Genomic DNA, 15,408 nt, shown 5'->3' on the forward strand with positions numbered 1-15,408 from the left:
TCATCTCTCAAATCTGTACCAACAAATACGAGGGCTAAGCCTAGAACCAGAGATGGCACAGCGGCCATCCATTCCTTTGATCCATTTCGCTCGACCTGCGATTCTGCTGATGATTCATTGTTCTTGAGAGGCCGCCCAGTCGTTCTGGGATGCCTTTCCCTTTTGATCTATGTTTGTAATGGGAGATTTTTTCTTCTTCAGACGTCAAGTGCATGATCGGTTTGAAGGGCTACAATGCCTCCAGTGGACACTTTTGTTCCATGATGCCAGTCTGGCAAAATTTGTTGCGGTTCCACATCGATTTCTTCCGTGTTGGGTTATTGGGATTCTCCCCCTCCCCCACCACAGTATGAAGGGTATCCGCTCACGCATTGCCTCTTTTCTGAGTTTGGTGTTTTCTTGTTCTTTGTGTGTTTTAATCCGTCTGCCAAACAGCAAGGACGGTATCCTTCACATCAGGCCCCTGACGAATTGATCCAGACCAAGCTCGAAAAGTTCGTTCTTGACGCCTTCGCCGCCCTTGTGTTCTGCCGGTGCTAGAGGGTTCTTGACGACTGTAAAAGAGGTCAGCATATCATGACCCATTGTCAGGAAAAGAGAGGAAACCCCCCCCCCCCGGGGAGAGTTGTCACCATACCATACTCAACCCAGAGGTTGATATAAATCTGATGCAGCACATTCCGCATACTCAGCGTCGCCGTATCAGTAAGCATGACGAAGCGCAGGTTCGAGGGCGTCTCGTAGTAGTGGAGCTTGTAGGCCGAGGTGCGGTAGCTGATGAAGGCGTCGTCGTCCCCGCCGAGCTTGCGGACCATGTTGCGGAGGGAGAATACCGTGCCAAAGATGAGCTTGGCGTCGTCCTTGGCCGAGTTTACCTGGCTGCGGCGGCCGAGCTGCTGTGATGATGGCGGTGCGGCGCCCGTTCCGGCGGAGGAGGGGGGTTGTTGGGATGGCGGACGCTCGGCGGGGAGCCAGGTTTTTGAGTAGATGCATTCCGTGTGGCGGTCGAAGATGTAGAAGGAGTAGACGACCATTTTGGGCTAGGGGGATGGCCGCGACGGCGGCGGCGGCGGCGCGGGGTTGCGCGTGTTTGCGCCCGGGTTTTGGTGTCGTTTGTCGACGAGGCGAGGCGAGGCGAGGCAGAAAGGGATGGGGATGGTTGTTTAGAGGCGCATGCCGTAGGGATGTGCAGGGTACGTAGATTGCGGGTTGCTTCTTTATCTAGAGGACTCGGGGATCGGATCTGGTCGTCTTAGGGGCCGTCAATGGATTCGCTGGTTTTCGGTGTCGTTGGGTATCACGGGTTGAATGTCGCAAGTTGTCCATGAAGGTACGGTAGCTGGCAGCTTGGGCGGGACGATTGAGTGTGGTCGGCCGTTCAGTGGCCCCAGCCCCGAAATGCGGCTACCGTTGCTTGTCTCGGTCGGCAGGTACCTCGGTGGACCTTTGAAATTGCAACTGTGAGCTGGAGCTGGAGCTGGTCCGATTGCGTAAGGTACCTACAGATGCTGGCAGGGGGTGGTGTCACTCTGCCTTGTGGTGGACCCCCCGGACGGAACGTAATTCTTTGGCGCAAGGAGGGGTTCGGAGCTGGCCCTACGAGGGGAGCACACTAGTCAGCCCATGATGGGAACTCTACGATGCGTCCAATGACAACAGGCAACGACGCTGGGCATGGATATGAAGAGCCGTGGAAATGGATAAGACGGAACCTGGGCTTTTCGTAGGGCGTTGAGAAACACTGGAGACTGCGAGGTGATCCTTGGGGGAAAATAACAGACGTGGGGGCTGGAAGGGGCACACTCTGAGCCTGAAGAGCTGAAGGAGAAACGCCTATTTTTTTCCCACGTTCTAATACAAAGTACTTCTCTCTCTCTCTCTCTCTTCCCACCCCCGGGCCCTGTTTCCTTTCGGTCGGGTTTTAAAGCTCAGCTGTCGTCTCGTTTTCGCGAAGCCTAGTGCCCTTGCTTATTGTTTCCTTTCTTTTGACGTCGCTTTCGCTTTTCTCACCTCACACGCGCGCTTTCAGGTTCAAAACATCGTCAGCTCCATCACTCGCTCGCCCGGTCGTTCGCGCCTATTCGTCATACCTACCTAGTTGTGTCGTGCATTTTGGGGTGCTCTTGTAGCTCGGCCACTCTGAATAGCAAAGCTCCGAATGAGCAAAAGCAGAGCATTGTAGCTAGCTCTCTCACTCTCACTCTCATTCTCACCCCACCCGGACCTTGCCTCTCCAACATTGCTTCTCCAACATAACGTCAAGCTTACAACACACCCTTCCATCTACAACCCCCCAGCCTCGCCCAAGGCGAAATCATGACGGATTCCGGCGAACCTCAGAGCCCGCCGACGACGGCCATGGCCTCGACGAACCTCGCTACCTCAAGCATGTCCTCACCTACCATTGCGGTAGGGTTCCACGGCGAAGGGCCCGCTGAGACTCGTCCGCCGCTCGCCCCCATGTACGTCAGTCACTGCACTACTCACTTTGCTTCTCTGCGCTGCAACTTTGCGCTGCCTTCCCCACGCGCTCCACCACTGCGCGGCGAGCTGCTCTAACCTCATGCTCGCCCTATGCGGTACAGATCCGATTCGGCTGCCCAACCATCAAAGTTTCAGAGCCCCATGAGGCATCACCGTCGGACGCCATCTGCTCATCGTGAAGTCAAGGTGCGTGTGTTCTGTTTCGCCAAGCTTTGTTGAAAAGCTCAGCTTTCGACCTGCCCCGCTGCCGCCGGTTGAGCGTGGTGGGGGCGGGGTAGCTGCGATGACGACGAACCACAGCAATGATCCAGAGAAACTCACCGAGAAACTGCTATAGGAAACGCTCAACGCCGTGACGGAATATGGTACCGAGGCTCAGGATGGCTCGAGTCACCACCGCATCAACCAGTATGTCATTAAAGAAGAAATTGGCAGGGGGTCCTATGGTGCTGTCCACCTCGCGACCGACCAATTTGGCACCGAATACGTATGAGCCTCCCAAGCTTCCAAGTGATGCCCCTTCCCATGCTCACGTCCATCCGTAGGCCGTCAAGGAGTTCTCTAAAGTCCGGCTTCGTAAACGCGCGCAGTCCAATATTCTGCGTCAGGGCGCTCGCCGACCCCAGCGCTTCGCTCCCCGTGTTAGTCTCAACGCGCCGCTATCGCCTCATTTTGGAGAGGAGGGCAACGCTGGTTGGAACGTCAACGATGCACTGTTCTTTATTAGAGAGGAAATTGCCATCATGAAGAAGCTGAACCACCCGAACCTGGTTCAACTGATTGAAGTACTGGACGACCCGGAAGAGGACTCGCTGTACATGGTCCTTGAGATGTGCAAGAAAGGAGTCGTGATGAAGGTCGGGCTCAACGAAAAGGCGAAGCCATATGGCGAAGATTCATGCCGTTATTGGTTCCGAGACTTGATTCTAGGCATTGAATACTGTAAGTCGGCTGCCACGTATGCCCTGACCAGCCAGGCTAACACCGCCTAGTACACGAGCAAGGCGTCATTCACCGGGATATCAAGCCGGACAACCTTCTCCTTACCGACGACGATGTGCTCAAGATTGTAGACTTTGGCGTCTCCGAGATGTTTGAGAAGCCCGGAGACCCCATGAAGACGGCTAAATCGGCAGGATCCCCGGCATTCCTTGCACCCGAGCTCTGCGTGGTCCGACATGGCGACGTTGATGGCAAGGCCACTGATATCTGGTCCATGGGCATATCGCTGTACTGTCTACGCTATGGCAAAATTCCCTTCGAGCAAGAGGGTGTGCTTGAGATGTACGAAGCTATCAAGACAGATTCCCCTGAGCTACCCGAGGATGAAAACCCCGATTTTGTGGACCTCATCAGCAGAATTCTGGAAAAGGACCCCCAGAAACGTATTCACATGCACGAGCTGCGGGTGAGCACTAGTTTTTCTTCTGTAGTGCTGGGGTACCTTTGTTTTGCTGATCATGAACTAGGACCATCCGTGGGTTACGAAACAGGGGACAGATCCTCTGCTATCAAAGGAAGAAAATTGCTCAAATCTCGTGGAGCCCCCAAACGAGCTTGAGCTCAACCGCGCCTTCACACGAAAGATGAACCATCTCCTATGCGTGGTGAGCAGCGCACTCCATGCTTGTTACGACGATACAAAGAAGCTGACAGCCATAACAGATGAAAGCAATCCACAAGTTCAAGAACATTCTCACAAGGCAAAGAAACGCCAAATCACGCGAAGGCTCCCAGACAGACTCCCCCCGCTTGGGCGCACTGCACGAGGATATTGAAGCCCTCCTCTCGAAACGCCGTGAGTTCCTCAAGAAGAACAGCCTCGCCGATGTCACCAAGACCGCGCCCCCCGAGAGGTCCGACTCGGAACCTCGCATCCTCGGCATCGGCATCGGGTCCCGGGATGAGTTCGACAAGGACGAGCCCTCGGCCGGCGCCGTGGCCGAATCGCCGACCAACGTCGACTTCAACATCTATGACAAGGCGTACGAGGCCGAAGTGGAGCGCATCATGAGGAAGCAGACGCGGCAGAAGACCATGTACCTCACGCGCTTCGTTAAAGACCGCGAGCATTACAAGGAGGTAGCCAATGTCGTGGAGGGCACGTCGGCTGGTGTCACGCCCGTGGGGACGCCAAAGGCCGATACGAACCTGGCTGCCTCCAAGGGCCGGTTCGCTGATTTGGTTCATAGCATGACGGGTGCTTCGAAAGCCAAGGCTGCCGACGAGAAGGAGGAGAGCTGAGAGCGTTGGGAGGCGAGACAAGACGTGAGTGGCCGAGGAGGCATACGGCCTGGCGTTTTACGGGCAAGCATGGAAACCGCTCGGATTGTCTGGTTTAACTTTCCTTTTGAATATGATACCTGTTCGTGGCCACTATGAGAGACAGAATTGATCACCTGGTTCAACATTCGAACACTTACATCGAGGTTCACTGTGCTTTAATCGAGAGCTGTCTTTAGAGATGCTGAAGGTAGCCTGGGTGAACAAGCATGCCGATTCTCTCAATCCGCACGGCACGTAATAGTTACCAGTATACGTTGCTTATCCCGTGTCGCATATCACTTGTCCTCAAAGGATTGCCACCAACAATCAACTGCCATCGGTTCCTTTTCTGATTTCTCCACACTTTAGTCCACTCTCCTCTTCTATATGCAACGTTCAACTTCTGCCTGCCATTCGAACACTCTCAACGCCCTTCCTTCAACTCCATTGATTGACTAGGTGTTTTCACGTGATATAGCCAAAAATGGTAAGATAGCCACGTACGTGCATGTAAGGTATCTCAGGTCAACCGTGGTGGCCCCAAGGGGGGGGGGGGGCAGATACCCTGGTACTTACTTGGGTATATAGGCCAACCGCCGTTCGTCAAGCGACGACAGTGAACATTATCTTGATCTCTTCCCAGATACCTAAACCTCCAACATTCAAGGGTGAAGCCTCTCCAAAGCAGCCATGTCGTCCTGCACAGTCTGTAAAAAAGGGCCGCCCCAGGTCAACCTCAAAAACTGCGCAAAGTGCGCCACAACACCATACTGCTCCCGCGACTGCCAAAAAGCCGACTGGAAATCCCACAAAAAGACGTGCGGCCGGACCGACGCCTCCGCACAGCCCCGAGGTGGTGGTCCCACCGGCGCCGGTGCGGGTAACCCCACATCCGCCGGCACCGCGCTGTCCCCGCCAAAGGGCCTGGACCAACCCATCACACGGCCCTTTACGCGCCTCGACAACGGCACCTGGCTCCACGACCGGCCCGAAAAGGACGTCTACCGCCTCCTCATCGACGCGTACCGCCTGCACGTCGAGGACGAGTACAACATCGACGGGGACGCGGCCGAGGACAGCATCTACGGCGGCGCGGAGAATGGGCTCGAGGGGTTCCGGCGGTTTTTGAAGAACGCGGCGAAGCGGAAGGGGTTGTTGCCGGCGTGGTGGAGTCCCGAGAAGCAGGCGGCGTGCGAGCGCGTGGGCGGGGCGGACGAGGAGGAGGAGGTGGGCAATGATGATGCTTACTATGACTTGGGGTCCGCTGTGGAAAAGGCTGATATCATTGAACGATATGGCGACCCGCGGTTCCCGATGCAGCTGCGCATGTTTGCCGAGGCGGTGAATTTGAGGGGTCCGGGAGGGCAGGATGGCACGCCGATGAGAAAGATGATGGCTTCGATGGAGGGCGGGGCGTATGGGCCTGCGGCGATGGGGTCGACTATTGATGTGACTACGATGAACAGGTCGGATTTTAGGCACTAAGGCTGGGGGCCTTTTGAACGGAGTTGTCACTGGGAAGTCGGGACGGCGAGAGAAATTTGGGAGTATGGGCGGATATGGAATAAGCTTTAGGTTAATATGGTTGCCCATTGCCGTCTTACTGGGATGATCTGATGTCCAGCGTGGAAGGCCATTCGATTCCAATTTAAAAGCATTGAATTCAACAGCCAAACAAGTGAGACCTCAGTCAAGATGGTCATTCTTATTATGGAGCTTCTTACTACGGATACATCTACCCGAAATGCTCTGTCGACGAATCTCATGACGAAAAGTGTTATCAGAGATCTCCCTCTCTATAGCCTCAGTGATGGAAATGCGCCATTTCTCTTGCGTACGCCGGCAGTGGGTACAGAGTCTCGAAACTCTTGTCTTCGATACAATTATCTCCCCTTCACTTACGCGTCCATCTGGCTTGTCCCCTTCAACAAGCTTCAGAAGAAAATTCCATTTCACCAAGTACGAGGCAGCTTTCAGCCATCTTCCCCGCGAGCTCGCACCCATCCCCTTCAATTCCTATAACCATTTCATGTTCACCCCTTCCGGTCTCGCCAGGATGGCTTGCTAGAAGCATAAAGCCTGATATATGGAATCTAAAAAGCCCCCTTCCAATCCCTGGAGATCCCCATCTCAATGAGCTTATCCGCCGACTCGTAAGGTCGTTCAAATCGCGGTTCCAATGCGTCAATCTCCGTTCCGAAACCATGGCCAACTGTCAAACTTCCGGGTTTCCAAGTGATGGTTTGCCCCGTTACCACGGCATTCCTTGGAGGTATCGGATACGGGTTCTCGCCATCCTCGTACAAGAATCTCTGCGGCGCGTCCTCCACCCAAACAGCCCGCCCAGCCAACGGGACACCGGGAAAGTCTCGGATGAGCAGATGAGGTCTCGTACTGGCTGTTCGCTCCTGCCATCCCAGCGTATCACGTATCGCAAAAAGCAGCTCCCTATAGTTACCGTGGCCTTTCATAAACGAGAAAAAGCTTAGTTCTACAGAGCGTAGAGTTTGCGAGAGCGCAGCGAGGAAGTCGAGCAGATCCGACTGCCTCACAAGCCAGCGCGTCAGCCCGAAATGCGCCAAATTCTTCCATGTTTCGACGGGGACGACGGATCGCAGAGGGATAAAGTGATCTCTCACCCAGTGCGAAGGATAAGTTCCCGTTTTCGAGATCGTCGTCCTCGCCAGTTTTGAGAGAAAAGTGTCGCAAGTCCGCCTCTAGAGCTTTTCTCAGGCGCCCGTTACGGAAAGTGAAATAGTTGTTAGTTTCCTGCCCGCCTACGATGAGGCTCAGCCTGAGAGTTGTGAAGCCTGGCTTCTTGATCGCGGCGATGAGGTTGTCATACTCGACGCACGGCTCTGGCGCGTAAAAAATGCTGCAGGCAAACCCAGACCAGAGTTGATTGCCGTCAATCATGAGCTCCTCGATCTTTGTGCTTTTCTGCCGAGCAAGGATTCTGGCGACATGGCGGAATCCTCGCCAGCATTCTTTGTAATCCTCGCTCTTCCAGTCCCCATACATCGCTTTATCTCCGTCCTTAGGAGGGACTGGCCAGCCACGAGGAAGCGGGTAGTTGAAGCCGTAGGGTAGAGCGCGAATATCAGGTGTCGGGTATAGCGGATGAAAGAGAATGCCATGCGCTGCGGGTGTCAAGGTGATTCTTCTTAGGCTCGGGAACCTATCGTCCTCCAAAGCCCATTCGAACGCGGCTATATCGGCCGACGTAGAAAGCACTTTGTTCTGTTCTGCGAGTAGCCCCTGATAGTGTGTGTAGGCGATATCGAGAGGGAGTTGGAACTCGAGCTGTTTCGCAGTCTCGAGATGCTGGTGTAGAGTCTCAGCATCATAATCCTGTCTAATCTCCAAGTACTCGATGTTGTCTTTGCAGTGTCTGAAGTACCAGAAAGTAACGCCACGCGGGGGCTTCTCTGGCCGGCCGTCTTCATCATCGGAATCATCAGAATCATACAAGTCTTCGTCCAAGTGCCGCAGTCTAGGATCTGGAGGCGGTGGTGTTTCATAGCGAGCATCGTCCCAGATGATCTCTCACACATCACGCCGAAAGGTGTTGTCTTCTGCAATGGCGCGAAAGACTTAAATATTGAGGGGACTAGTGGATATAAAAACACACTTGAAGCGGAGATGAGGACGGACTTGGTTGGCAAGTTTTTTACAGGTCAACTGCAGGGCTTTGAGGTCGCAGTTGTCAAGATGCGAGAAGATGAGGGCGGACATCTCAAGGGGTGGGGCGGCGATGAAGTCGATGACAGATGAAGACGCCGTGGAGAGCAGGCTGGACTGGGAGTTTGCCATGGAAGGCGGAATGTACATGCGAGATCTGTACCAGATATTGCGGTGTCTGCTTGTTCGATAATGGCCATGAGCCTTGCGCTTTGGGGTCTTCTGTATGTTAAGTACACAATCCACTCAATGTCCCACGTGTGAATGTTTGTTGGAGCGAACCGCAGGACCCTGGTCAAGTTGCGCTAACAAGGTAAATGTATCGGTTGGTATCCGTACCCCCGGCGGACGTAGTGGAGTTGACAGAACGTTCAGGAAGTGGTTCAATCAAATTAGTATCTTAAGTCTAGATACCTTAGTGTACCTCGCCTCGTGCTTCGACAAATCAACTTACACCTTTCTTTGCCCCCCTCAATTGGATATAAACTGTTCTATTTGGTAAACGAGAAGTTCTAGGAGGCTGTGGACACGAAAGCCTGCTCCACGTATCATTCCAATTGCAAATTCAGTTTCCGAGAGTTGGTCTCGAGAAATGTACAGGTACGGGGCAGAAGACCGCGGATAACCGCAAACCAACGTGATAATCATGCGCAGGCTTAATCAAGCCTGCCGACCCACCCGTGATGCTGCCCAGGGAAGTTGGTTGTTGGTTCCAAATATTCACAACCGGGAACAACACCAGCCGACCACCACGCTTCCGACCCATATGGTAGCCGCCTTTGCCCTGGATCATGTCCGCCGACTCCAATCGCTCATCAAGTATGTTCTCTTCGCTACGCAAGCACCATGCGCTTTTTTAGGTGAATCTGCAGAGCCCTCTAGGTTTACACTATTGAGATTGAAGTCGAGTCCTAGCCTTCAAGCTTTGCATGGGGACAAGACAAAGTTCTCACATCCCTGCCGGCCTCGATGACTTCGCATGGAATCACGTATTGCTCTCATTCACGCCAATTGCTAGGTAGCATATACATACACTGGAGATGCACACCCTTTTCTGCCCGTCAAGGCCTGGGAGTCACCAACAGATCACAGAGGTCTGTTCAGAGCAGCAACATACGAGGTCGACTTTCAATTCTTGCGTTTACGAACAAGCCCGCCACGCATGAGATGCGCCTCTGAAGAAGGACGTATCGGGATTGGGCTTAGAATTTCAATATCATGAGAGACAATATAATGAGAGATTAATGATACCTTTGCGAACGCTTTTGGCCTACATTTCTCGATCAACCATCGCGGATTTCGCCCTGATGCCTTCAACTGCCCAGGAGCTGGAGCATCTTATTGTTTGCAACATGCTTCCAATGCGGCAATGCCATCCTAAACATGCTATCTAATTTCTTTCAGAGAGCTTTGCACAGCCATCAACGTGAGAAGTCAAGGCTACATTGAGACATGTACGACCCCATCGTCATACTAATGTCTCCGACACTTTGAATTGAAAGGGATGTAGGCCCAAGTCGACTGGATCAACATGATGTCTTGAGATCTCTGACATTTGGGGCAGACGCAATACCATCACTAACAACCCAACTTACCCGGGATTGACGTTGGGATCAGTATGACAAGACCCAGTTACGGGTTTGTCAACCTAGGGTTTGAAGCTAACACGGGAGAGGTAGATCAGATCAAGATAGACTATAGCTTCATGCTAATAACGGTAGCTTATTATGCTATAGCTTTGCTGAAGTAGTAGAGAGACAAACCCAGCCCCCCCCCCCCCCATCTCGTCATCGGCCCAGACAAGATGAAAGACGGCAAGCAACCATTTGCTTGCAGGCTTTCAAAGCCAATTTTTCTTTCCAGATCGAAGTATACCCATTGGTCTCCCAAGCAAGAACGCCACATCTGAGGTCTTTACTTTGACTTTTGGCCTCAACCTCACACTGGTTCGGAAATACACCACTAACGCCAGTGTCAGGGTTAAATCTTCCAGCATTCTACGATACTGGGACGCCGCTGTGAACTCTCCAGGTGTTGAAATGACGTTTTCAAAGAGACTGCACGCTTTTAAGGCTTCGCAATGGCGACATATGACTAGCAACGAAGTCGGGGCGGGCATGTACGTAGACATAGTTCGAGATTAAGGAAAAGCTGCAGTGAGCCCTTTCTCGGGAACTCAGGCCCTAACTTTTTTTCGAGTGGAAAGTGATATTACTAAGACCTGGCTTCTTATTTGGAGGAGACCATTGATGTACAGTTCTACAACGCCTATTCTATGGCTGTGGGTTCTGACTTTCCAAGCACGATGCCAAAACTGACGGTTTCTGGCCTTGTCAACATGTCCCTAGATTTGAGCCAGATCAGTCCAGTTCTTCTCTGTCAAGAGTTTAGCAGGAACTACGTTCACCATTGATGCTGTTGGATAAGTAGTCCAGACACGAACCCATAAGAACAATTCAGCTACGACCAGCGGCCAAGAATGGCAAAATACCGAAGGAAGTCAGTGGACGCGGGCGGAGGCATCCCGAACATCGATATGTCTCTGTACTACGCGACCAACTACTCCATTAGCTCTTTCAACAGTACGGACGGTGGAAGCTCCAGCTCCAGCGGCGTCTACCTCAATGGCAATTTCAGCACGTGTACCGTTTCTGATTTTGGAGTATCAAAGCTTACTTTCCTCGCGACCAAAGACGATGAAATACAAATCATGGAAGGAGACCAGTTGATGGACAATATGTTCATCTCGGATGAGGAGCGTTCTGCATGATACTGTCAGCCTCGGCGGGCGGATAAGTACGAGGTGGGAAGGCTTTTTTCAAGTTCGCTATGGACGTGGCCAGTTTTCTTTTCCATGATGGTGCTTGTAGCGTCGAGCTCAGAGATCCCTCAAACAGTTGAAAGGTCTACTTGCATATACGGATTTCTGTAAATACGGCACGATGACATAGTACATCTGATCTCTCAGAGACGCAACATCCTGTCCAGATCATGACGATCTCAGTTTGGAACGTCCCCTTTAGCAAAGTCCATAAGATCCATGGTCTCGAGTTACATTTGCAAACGAACAGGCCCTAAAAGCTATAATTCTATACACAAGGGTGAAATAGTCTTCTCGGAGCTATATAGATGGATGCATATAACTTGTTTGGCACATCATAACTGATGTAGCACACCAAAGCACTGCGTATCTATTTAGCATAAAAATTCTGCGAGTTTGTTCTCCCTACCTATCAGCCACACCTATTTCGAAACACACATGAAAGAGGTTACCAGCAGGCAAAAGACCACTTCCTCCAGTACCAAGCATGATAGAATGAGCTCATATTGCATGTCTATTATCGACCATTCCAACAGCTGAATATTGTATAAGTACCAAGCTGAATCATCAAGATCTAGTAGCCACTATCTAAGAGGTGCTCTGCCCGTTCTTCCATTGATTGGGACGAACAAATGATTTCTTTTTTGGTGTTTCGAGACTATCGAATATAACAAATTACACTGATCATAACCCAGCCGGGCCAGTCGAATTAGGTACTACAGCCAACTATAAATCCCTCTCCCACGAACGCCAATAATCTCGACTTGCCGTCATATACTTTTGAGCAAAAGATGAAGTCTAAGGGTGGCTGACTGTGCCCAAAATAACACCATATCCCTCAGCAGCAGCGCAGAGTAGGGGGGAAAAAGATAGAGTCCGCACTCCCAAAGGGGATGCATGTTGTCAACCTTGAAACTTGCCTGTCCATAGCAATGACGAACAAAACAACCGGATTTGATGCGGCTGAGAACGACAGAAATGTACAGCACCTCACCCCCCTCAATCATTCAGAGACAGCTCACAGTGTCTCAGCACACCACCCACAAAGCTTACCAAAACCACAAGGTCTCACTTCAGCTCCAGCCGAGTTCAAGGCAGGCTGATACCTACCTAGCCTTCTGAATGAGTCGTTCGTCCGCTGTCACACACACACACACACACACACACACACACACACTGTGTTGAGAATAAGTACATGTTCCTGTTCCCTTCTTCGTCATATCTCTCCATGGGAGGACCAAGAGGACTCCGCATTCACCCGAGAGCATTACTATCCAAAAGTCAACGGGTGAGAGTAGAGGCTCATAAGAGAGTGATATTGAGACAATGTAAGGACAGGCTAAGCTTTAGCCGAGCCCAACGAGCGACGCTCTCTGTTCTCGCATGCATGGCGACATAGCACTCATGAGAACTGATATGAAGGTTACCCTAGACAGGCATTCTATATCTGAAAGCCGGAACACCCTATTGAAAGATGACCACCAGGTTCAGACCCCCTAAAGCAACTCTTGGCTTGCCACGTGCTGAGACTGTAGGTATCTAGAGCACACCGAATCACGAAATGCCGATTATAAAGCATCGAAATCTCTTTCCATCAACCGAGTTTTGCCACGGGAGGCGACTGCTGGGGGAAAAAGGTGAGCGGAAACGCGACGGAGGTTGTGCTCACCGCTCTCCCGCCAGCCACCGGCAACCCCCACCCCCCCTGACCGGACCGGTCAGGCCAGCGGCTTGCGACGGTCCACCCCGTTCACTGTTCACTTATTCTCTGGTGACGGGAAGAGATAAGAAAGAACAGGGGGAGGCGAATGGGGAAGGGTGAACACAGACACAGGCGCGTGAGATACGGAGCTGTACATGATCGCAGTAGGGCTGACTAGTGAGTCCCGATGAACACCTCAGGTACCCGTGTAGTTGCTGTGGGCACTAACAAGGGGAAAGGCGATGGGGGATGGGATTTTGGGATGCTCGGGATGCACCTTCAAATTGCACCAGACGATGTGTTGATTAGCTGGCATAGCCAATTGAGCGTGAGAATGAGACCGTTTGAGCCAATCCCGCCAGATAGTTCCATCGGGACGCGACGACTAGGGTCAGACAGACGACATATCCCTTCTGCAGAGGTCTGAAGGAGAGAGAACCAAATCTTGATACCTATCTACCCGTGTAGGTGGCCGGCCGGGCACATGCGTCGCCAACAGTTCCGGCTGACGTTTCCGCCGGGCGGCTTGGTGCAGCACTGCAGAACGGGAGGGTGCCGCCGTGTTGGCGTGACACCAGTACTCACAAAATGCGCCGAACTGCTAGGTAAACGAAATGAGCCACTGAGCTGTGAGCTTGTTTGCACGAGGGTTGCCTGGTATTACAAAGGTGAAGTGAGGTAAGGTGGTATCTACATCACCGCCAATCCGTCGGCTGGGGCATGAGAGGACGAGCCTGAGGCTACATACGTAGGCACGTAGGTTCCGTTGAACCGCACCGGAAGGTGGTGACGTTCATGTTCTGGTTTTGTTGTCAAACATATCAACGGCAGTGTTTCTTCTTGGGACATCCGAGAGGCGCATGCCGTCTTTCGCGCCAAAGGAGCGCCTGGCGCGGGGTGAAGGCACATGGGAAGTTTACGACGTAGACTAGAAGCCAGTTCCGGCATACACAGACTGAGACTAGTCAGAGCACGACTGGGAAAAGTGATTTGTTCTTGGCACCAATACCAGGGCATTTTCCTCGTCCTTCCCCGCGCGGCGTCTACTCGCTCGCCTGCGCCCGAGATGGGTCGATTGTCGTGGTCTGCGGACTTTCGGTTGAGTGTGGAACTCAAGCTTGTGTCTTGCGGATACTTGCCCCGGTTTCCAGTTTCCCCGAATGGACGGTGCCAAGCCTTTTCCAGGAAGGAGTAAGTGAATTAACCGCTCGAGGCCGTGGAACTCTGTCGAGACGGTGAGGGGAAGTCGTTCTGGTGCTGGTGCTGTTGCTGCAGACTGCAGCAGCTACTGCTCATGGGATGAAATGAGAGCTGCAAAGCCAAGCCAAGCAAGCCGAGCCGGGTAGGAGGAGGAGCCTGGGGCAGAGGTCCGCAATTAAGAGGCCGCCAGCTGCAGCTATCCCATGCTTATTGTTCGTCCTGCAGAGTGGTGCAGACACCCCAACTCAACCTCACATGCCGTCAGGTAAGTAGGTATATGGGAGGCAGGGCCAGCAACCAAAAAAAGCTTGGCAGAAATGGGTGTGAAGGGCAGATAGAGAGAAAGAGAGAGCTCTGACCTCCGAGGCCGTGACGGTTGGACAGCTTTGCAACTAACATGGCTGCTGTAGCTAGGAGAGAACCAAGGTGATACCCGGCGCGTTTGGTTGAGCTAGTCCGCAGGTCATCTGGAGACTGGAGCAAGCAGTCGAGTATCGAATCCAAGTCTTAGTGTGAGCCAATGAGGAAAGCCGAGAGTTGCGCCAGTCCCCAGAGAAGAGGCACAGAAACGGGCGCGGCCGTAGCATCGGAAAGACGAGTCGAATTGAGTTATTGCAAGTACTATGTGAGTAGTCAATGAGGGGGCTGAAAGACATGGATTGGAAATGCCTCATAGCGGAAAGACAAAATGCAGGAGTGGAGTGTTGTGTGTTGTGGTCGCGTTGCCCAAGTGGTGGCAGGATTATGTCTGTACGAACAAGTAGGTACTATCGTCTGCCTGCCTGCTTGCGTGTGTCTCTGTTCACCAGTGAAGCCATAAGACGGCAGCGAGGGGCCGGGGGATGGGGGGAGAATGTACCGCCTTAGCGAGAATAAGATGGTCCATGGGCAACAAGATGATGCGAGCGTACCGGCAATCTGGAACGGGTGCTGGCAGGTTCGTCTTGTGTTGACATGTCTCTGATTGCTCGTGTCTGCCGCATGTCCGACTAAAGTACTGACAGAGTGCGGCGGCACCACTGCATGCAACAGGCGAAAGGGGATGGCTCATGGTGCATGGGTCGCAACAACCATGTGGGCTCACGGAGGTGATTTGCGGAGAGGTACGGAGACATCCTTCAAGAGTTATTAGTACGGATGAGAGGCACCAAACCGAGGCTCTTGGAGGCTTGGAGCCAGGCCGTCGGAGTTGTAGACCAAGCCCTGGATTGTACAGGTAATTTGCAGACGGCTAAGTCTGGGAGCGCTTCAACTG

General features: G+C 52.7%; 6 protein-coding genes across 6 annotated transcripts; 4 read left to right on the forward strand and 2 right to left on the reverse strand.

Annotated features, from left to right (window-relative positions):
- Positions 1-332: 332 nt before the first annotated feature.
- BDZ83DRAFT_246646 (sybindin-like family protein) lies at positions 333-1,171 on the reverse strand. Its single transcript, XM_060501906.1, has 2 exons — positions 638-1,171; positions 333-554 (listed from the first exon to the last, which is right to left on the reverse strand). The coding sequence occupies exons 1-2, from the start codon at positions 1,032-1,034 to the stop codon at positions 451-453; spliced, it is 501 nt and encodes a 166-aa protein (XP_060371399.1). The 5' UTR covers positions 1,035-1,171; the 3' UTR covers positions 333-450.
- An 801-nt stretch (positions 1,172-1,972) lies between these two features.
- BDZ83DRAFT_246637 (kinase-like domain-containing protein) lies at positions 1,973-4,948 on the forward strand. The gene is made up of 7 exons (XM_060501904.1): positions 1,973-2,462; positions 2,586-2,670; positions 2,822-2,971; positions 3,030-3,426; positions 3,477-3,892; positions 3,954-4,091; positions 4,150-4,948. The coding sequence occupies exons 1-7, from the start codon at positions 2,317-2,319 to the stop codon at positions 4,726-4,728; spliced, it is 1,911 nt and encodes a 636-aa protein (XP_060371400.1). The 5' UTR covers positions 1,973-2,316; the 3' UTR covers positions 4,729-4,948.
- Positions 4,949-5,238: 290 nt separating this feature from the next.
- On the forward strand, positions 5,239-6,234 carry BDZ83DRAFT_737071 (uncharacterized protein; the record flags this gene model as incomplete). The annotated part of the gene is made up of 1 exon (XM_060513012.1): positions 5,239-6,234. Exon 1 carries the CDS (start codon positions 5,440-5,442, stop codon positions 6,232-6,234), a length of 795 nt encoding a protein of 264 aa, XP_060371401.1. The 5' UTR covers positions 5,239-5,439.
- A 303-nt stretch (positions 6,235-6,537) lies between these two features.
- On the reverse strand, positions 6,538-8,562 carry BDZ83DRAFT_787452 (uncharacterized protein; the record flags this gene model as incomplete). Its single annotated transcript, XM_060515666.1, has 3 exons — positions 6,538-7,466; positions 7,531-8,249; positions 8,424-8,562. 3 exons carry the CDS (start codon positions 8,560-8,562, stop codon positions 6,843-6,845), a joined length of 1,482 nt encoding a protein of 493 aa, XP_060371402.1. The 3' UTR covers positions 6,538-6,842.
- Positions 8,563-10,889: 2,327 nt separating this feature from the next.
- On the forward strand, positions 10,890-11,211 carry BDZ83DRAFT_598876 (uncharacterized protein). Its single transcript, XM_060506971.1, has 2 exons — positions 10,890-11,046; positions 11,107-11,211. The coding sequence occupies exons 1-2, from the start codon at positions 10,910-10,912 to the stop codon at positions 11,198-11,200; spliced, it is 231 nt and encodes a 76-aa protein (XP_060371403.1). The 5' UTR covers positions 10,890-10,909; the 3' UTR covers positions 11,201-11,211.
- Positions 11,212-13,541: 2,330 nt separating this feature from the next.
- On the forward strand, positions 13,542-14,608 carry BDZ83DRAFT_646308 (uncharacterized protein; the record flags this gene model as incomplete). Its single annotated transcript, XM_060509951.1, has 4 exons — positions 13,542-13,558; positions 13,881-14,144; positions 14,265-14,418; positions 14,564-14,608. 4 exons carry the CDS (start codon positions 13,542-13,544, stop codon positions 14,606-14,608), a joined length of 480 nt encoding a protein of 159 aa, XP_060371404.1.
- Positions 14,609-15,408: the final 800 nt, after the last annotated feature.

The sequence above is a fragment of the Colletotrichum acutatum genome (assembly GCF_030867785.1).
Source record: "Colletotrichum acutatum strain CBS 112980 chromosome Unknown BDZ83scaffold_3, whole genome shotgun sequence".
Lineage (NCBI taxonomy): Eukaryota > Fungi > Ascomycota > Sordariomycetes > Glomerellales > Glomerellaceae > Colletotrichum > Colletotrichum acutatum.

Excerpts from the sequence above, each read along its gene's own strand:
- BDZ83DRAFT_246646 (XM_060501906.1), bottom strand. The coding sequence starts at position 1,034 with ATGGTCGTCTACTCCTTCTACATCTTCGACCGCCACACGGAATGCATC. Across the intron at positions 555-637 it reads CAACCTCTGGGTTGAGTATG|TCGTCAAGAACCCTCTAGCA; the intron begins GTATGGTGACAA and ends CCTCTTTTACAG.
- BDZ83DRAFT_598876 (XM_060506971.1), top strand. The coding sequence starts at position 10,910 with ATGGCAAAATACCGAAGGAAGTCAGTGGACGCGGGCGGAGGCATCCCG. Across the intron at positions 11,047-11,106 it reads AGCTCCAGCTCCAGCGGCGT|TTTCCTCGCGACCAAAGACG; the intron begins CTACCTCAATGG and ends ATCAAAGCTTAC.
- BDZ83DRAFT_246637 (XM_060501904.1), top strand. The coding sequence starts at position 2,317 with ATGACGGATTCCGGCGAACCTCAGAGCCCGCCGACGACGGCCATGGCC. Across the intron at positions 2,671-2,821 it reads CTGCTCATCGTGAAGTCAAG|GAAACGCTCAACGCCGTGAC; the intron begins GTGCGTGTGTTC and ends AAACTGCTATAG. Across the intron at positions 3,893-3,953 it reads TTCACATGCACGAGCTGCGG|GACCATCCGTGGGTTACGAA; the intron begins GTGAGCACTAGT and ends ATCATGAACTAG.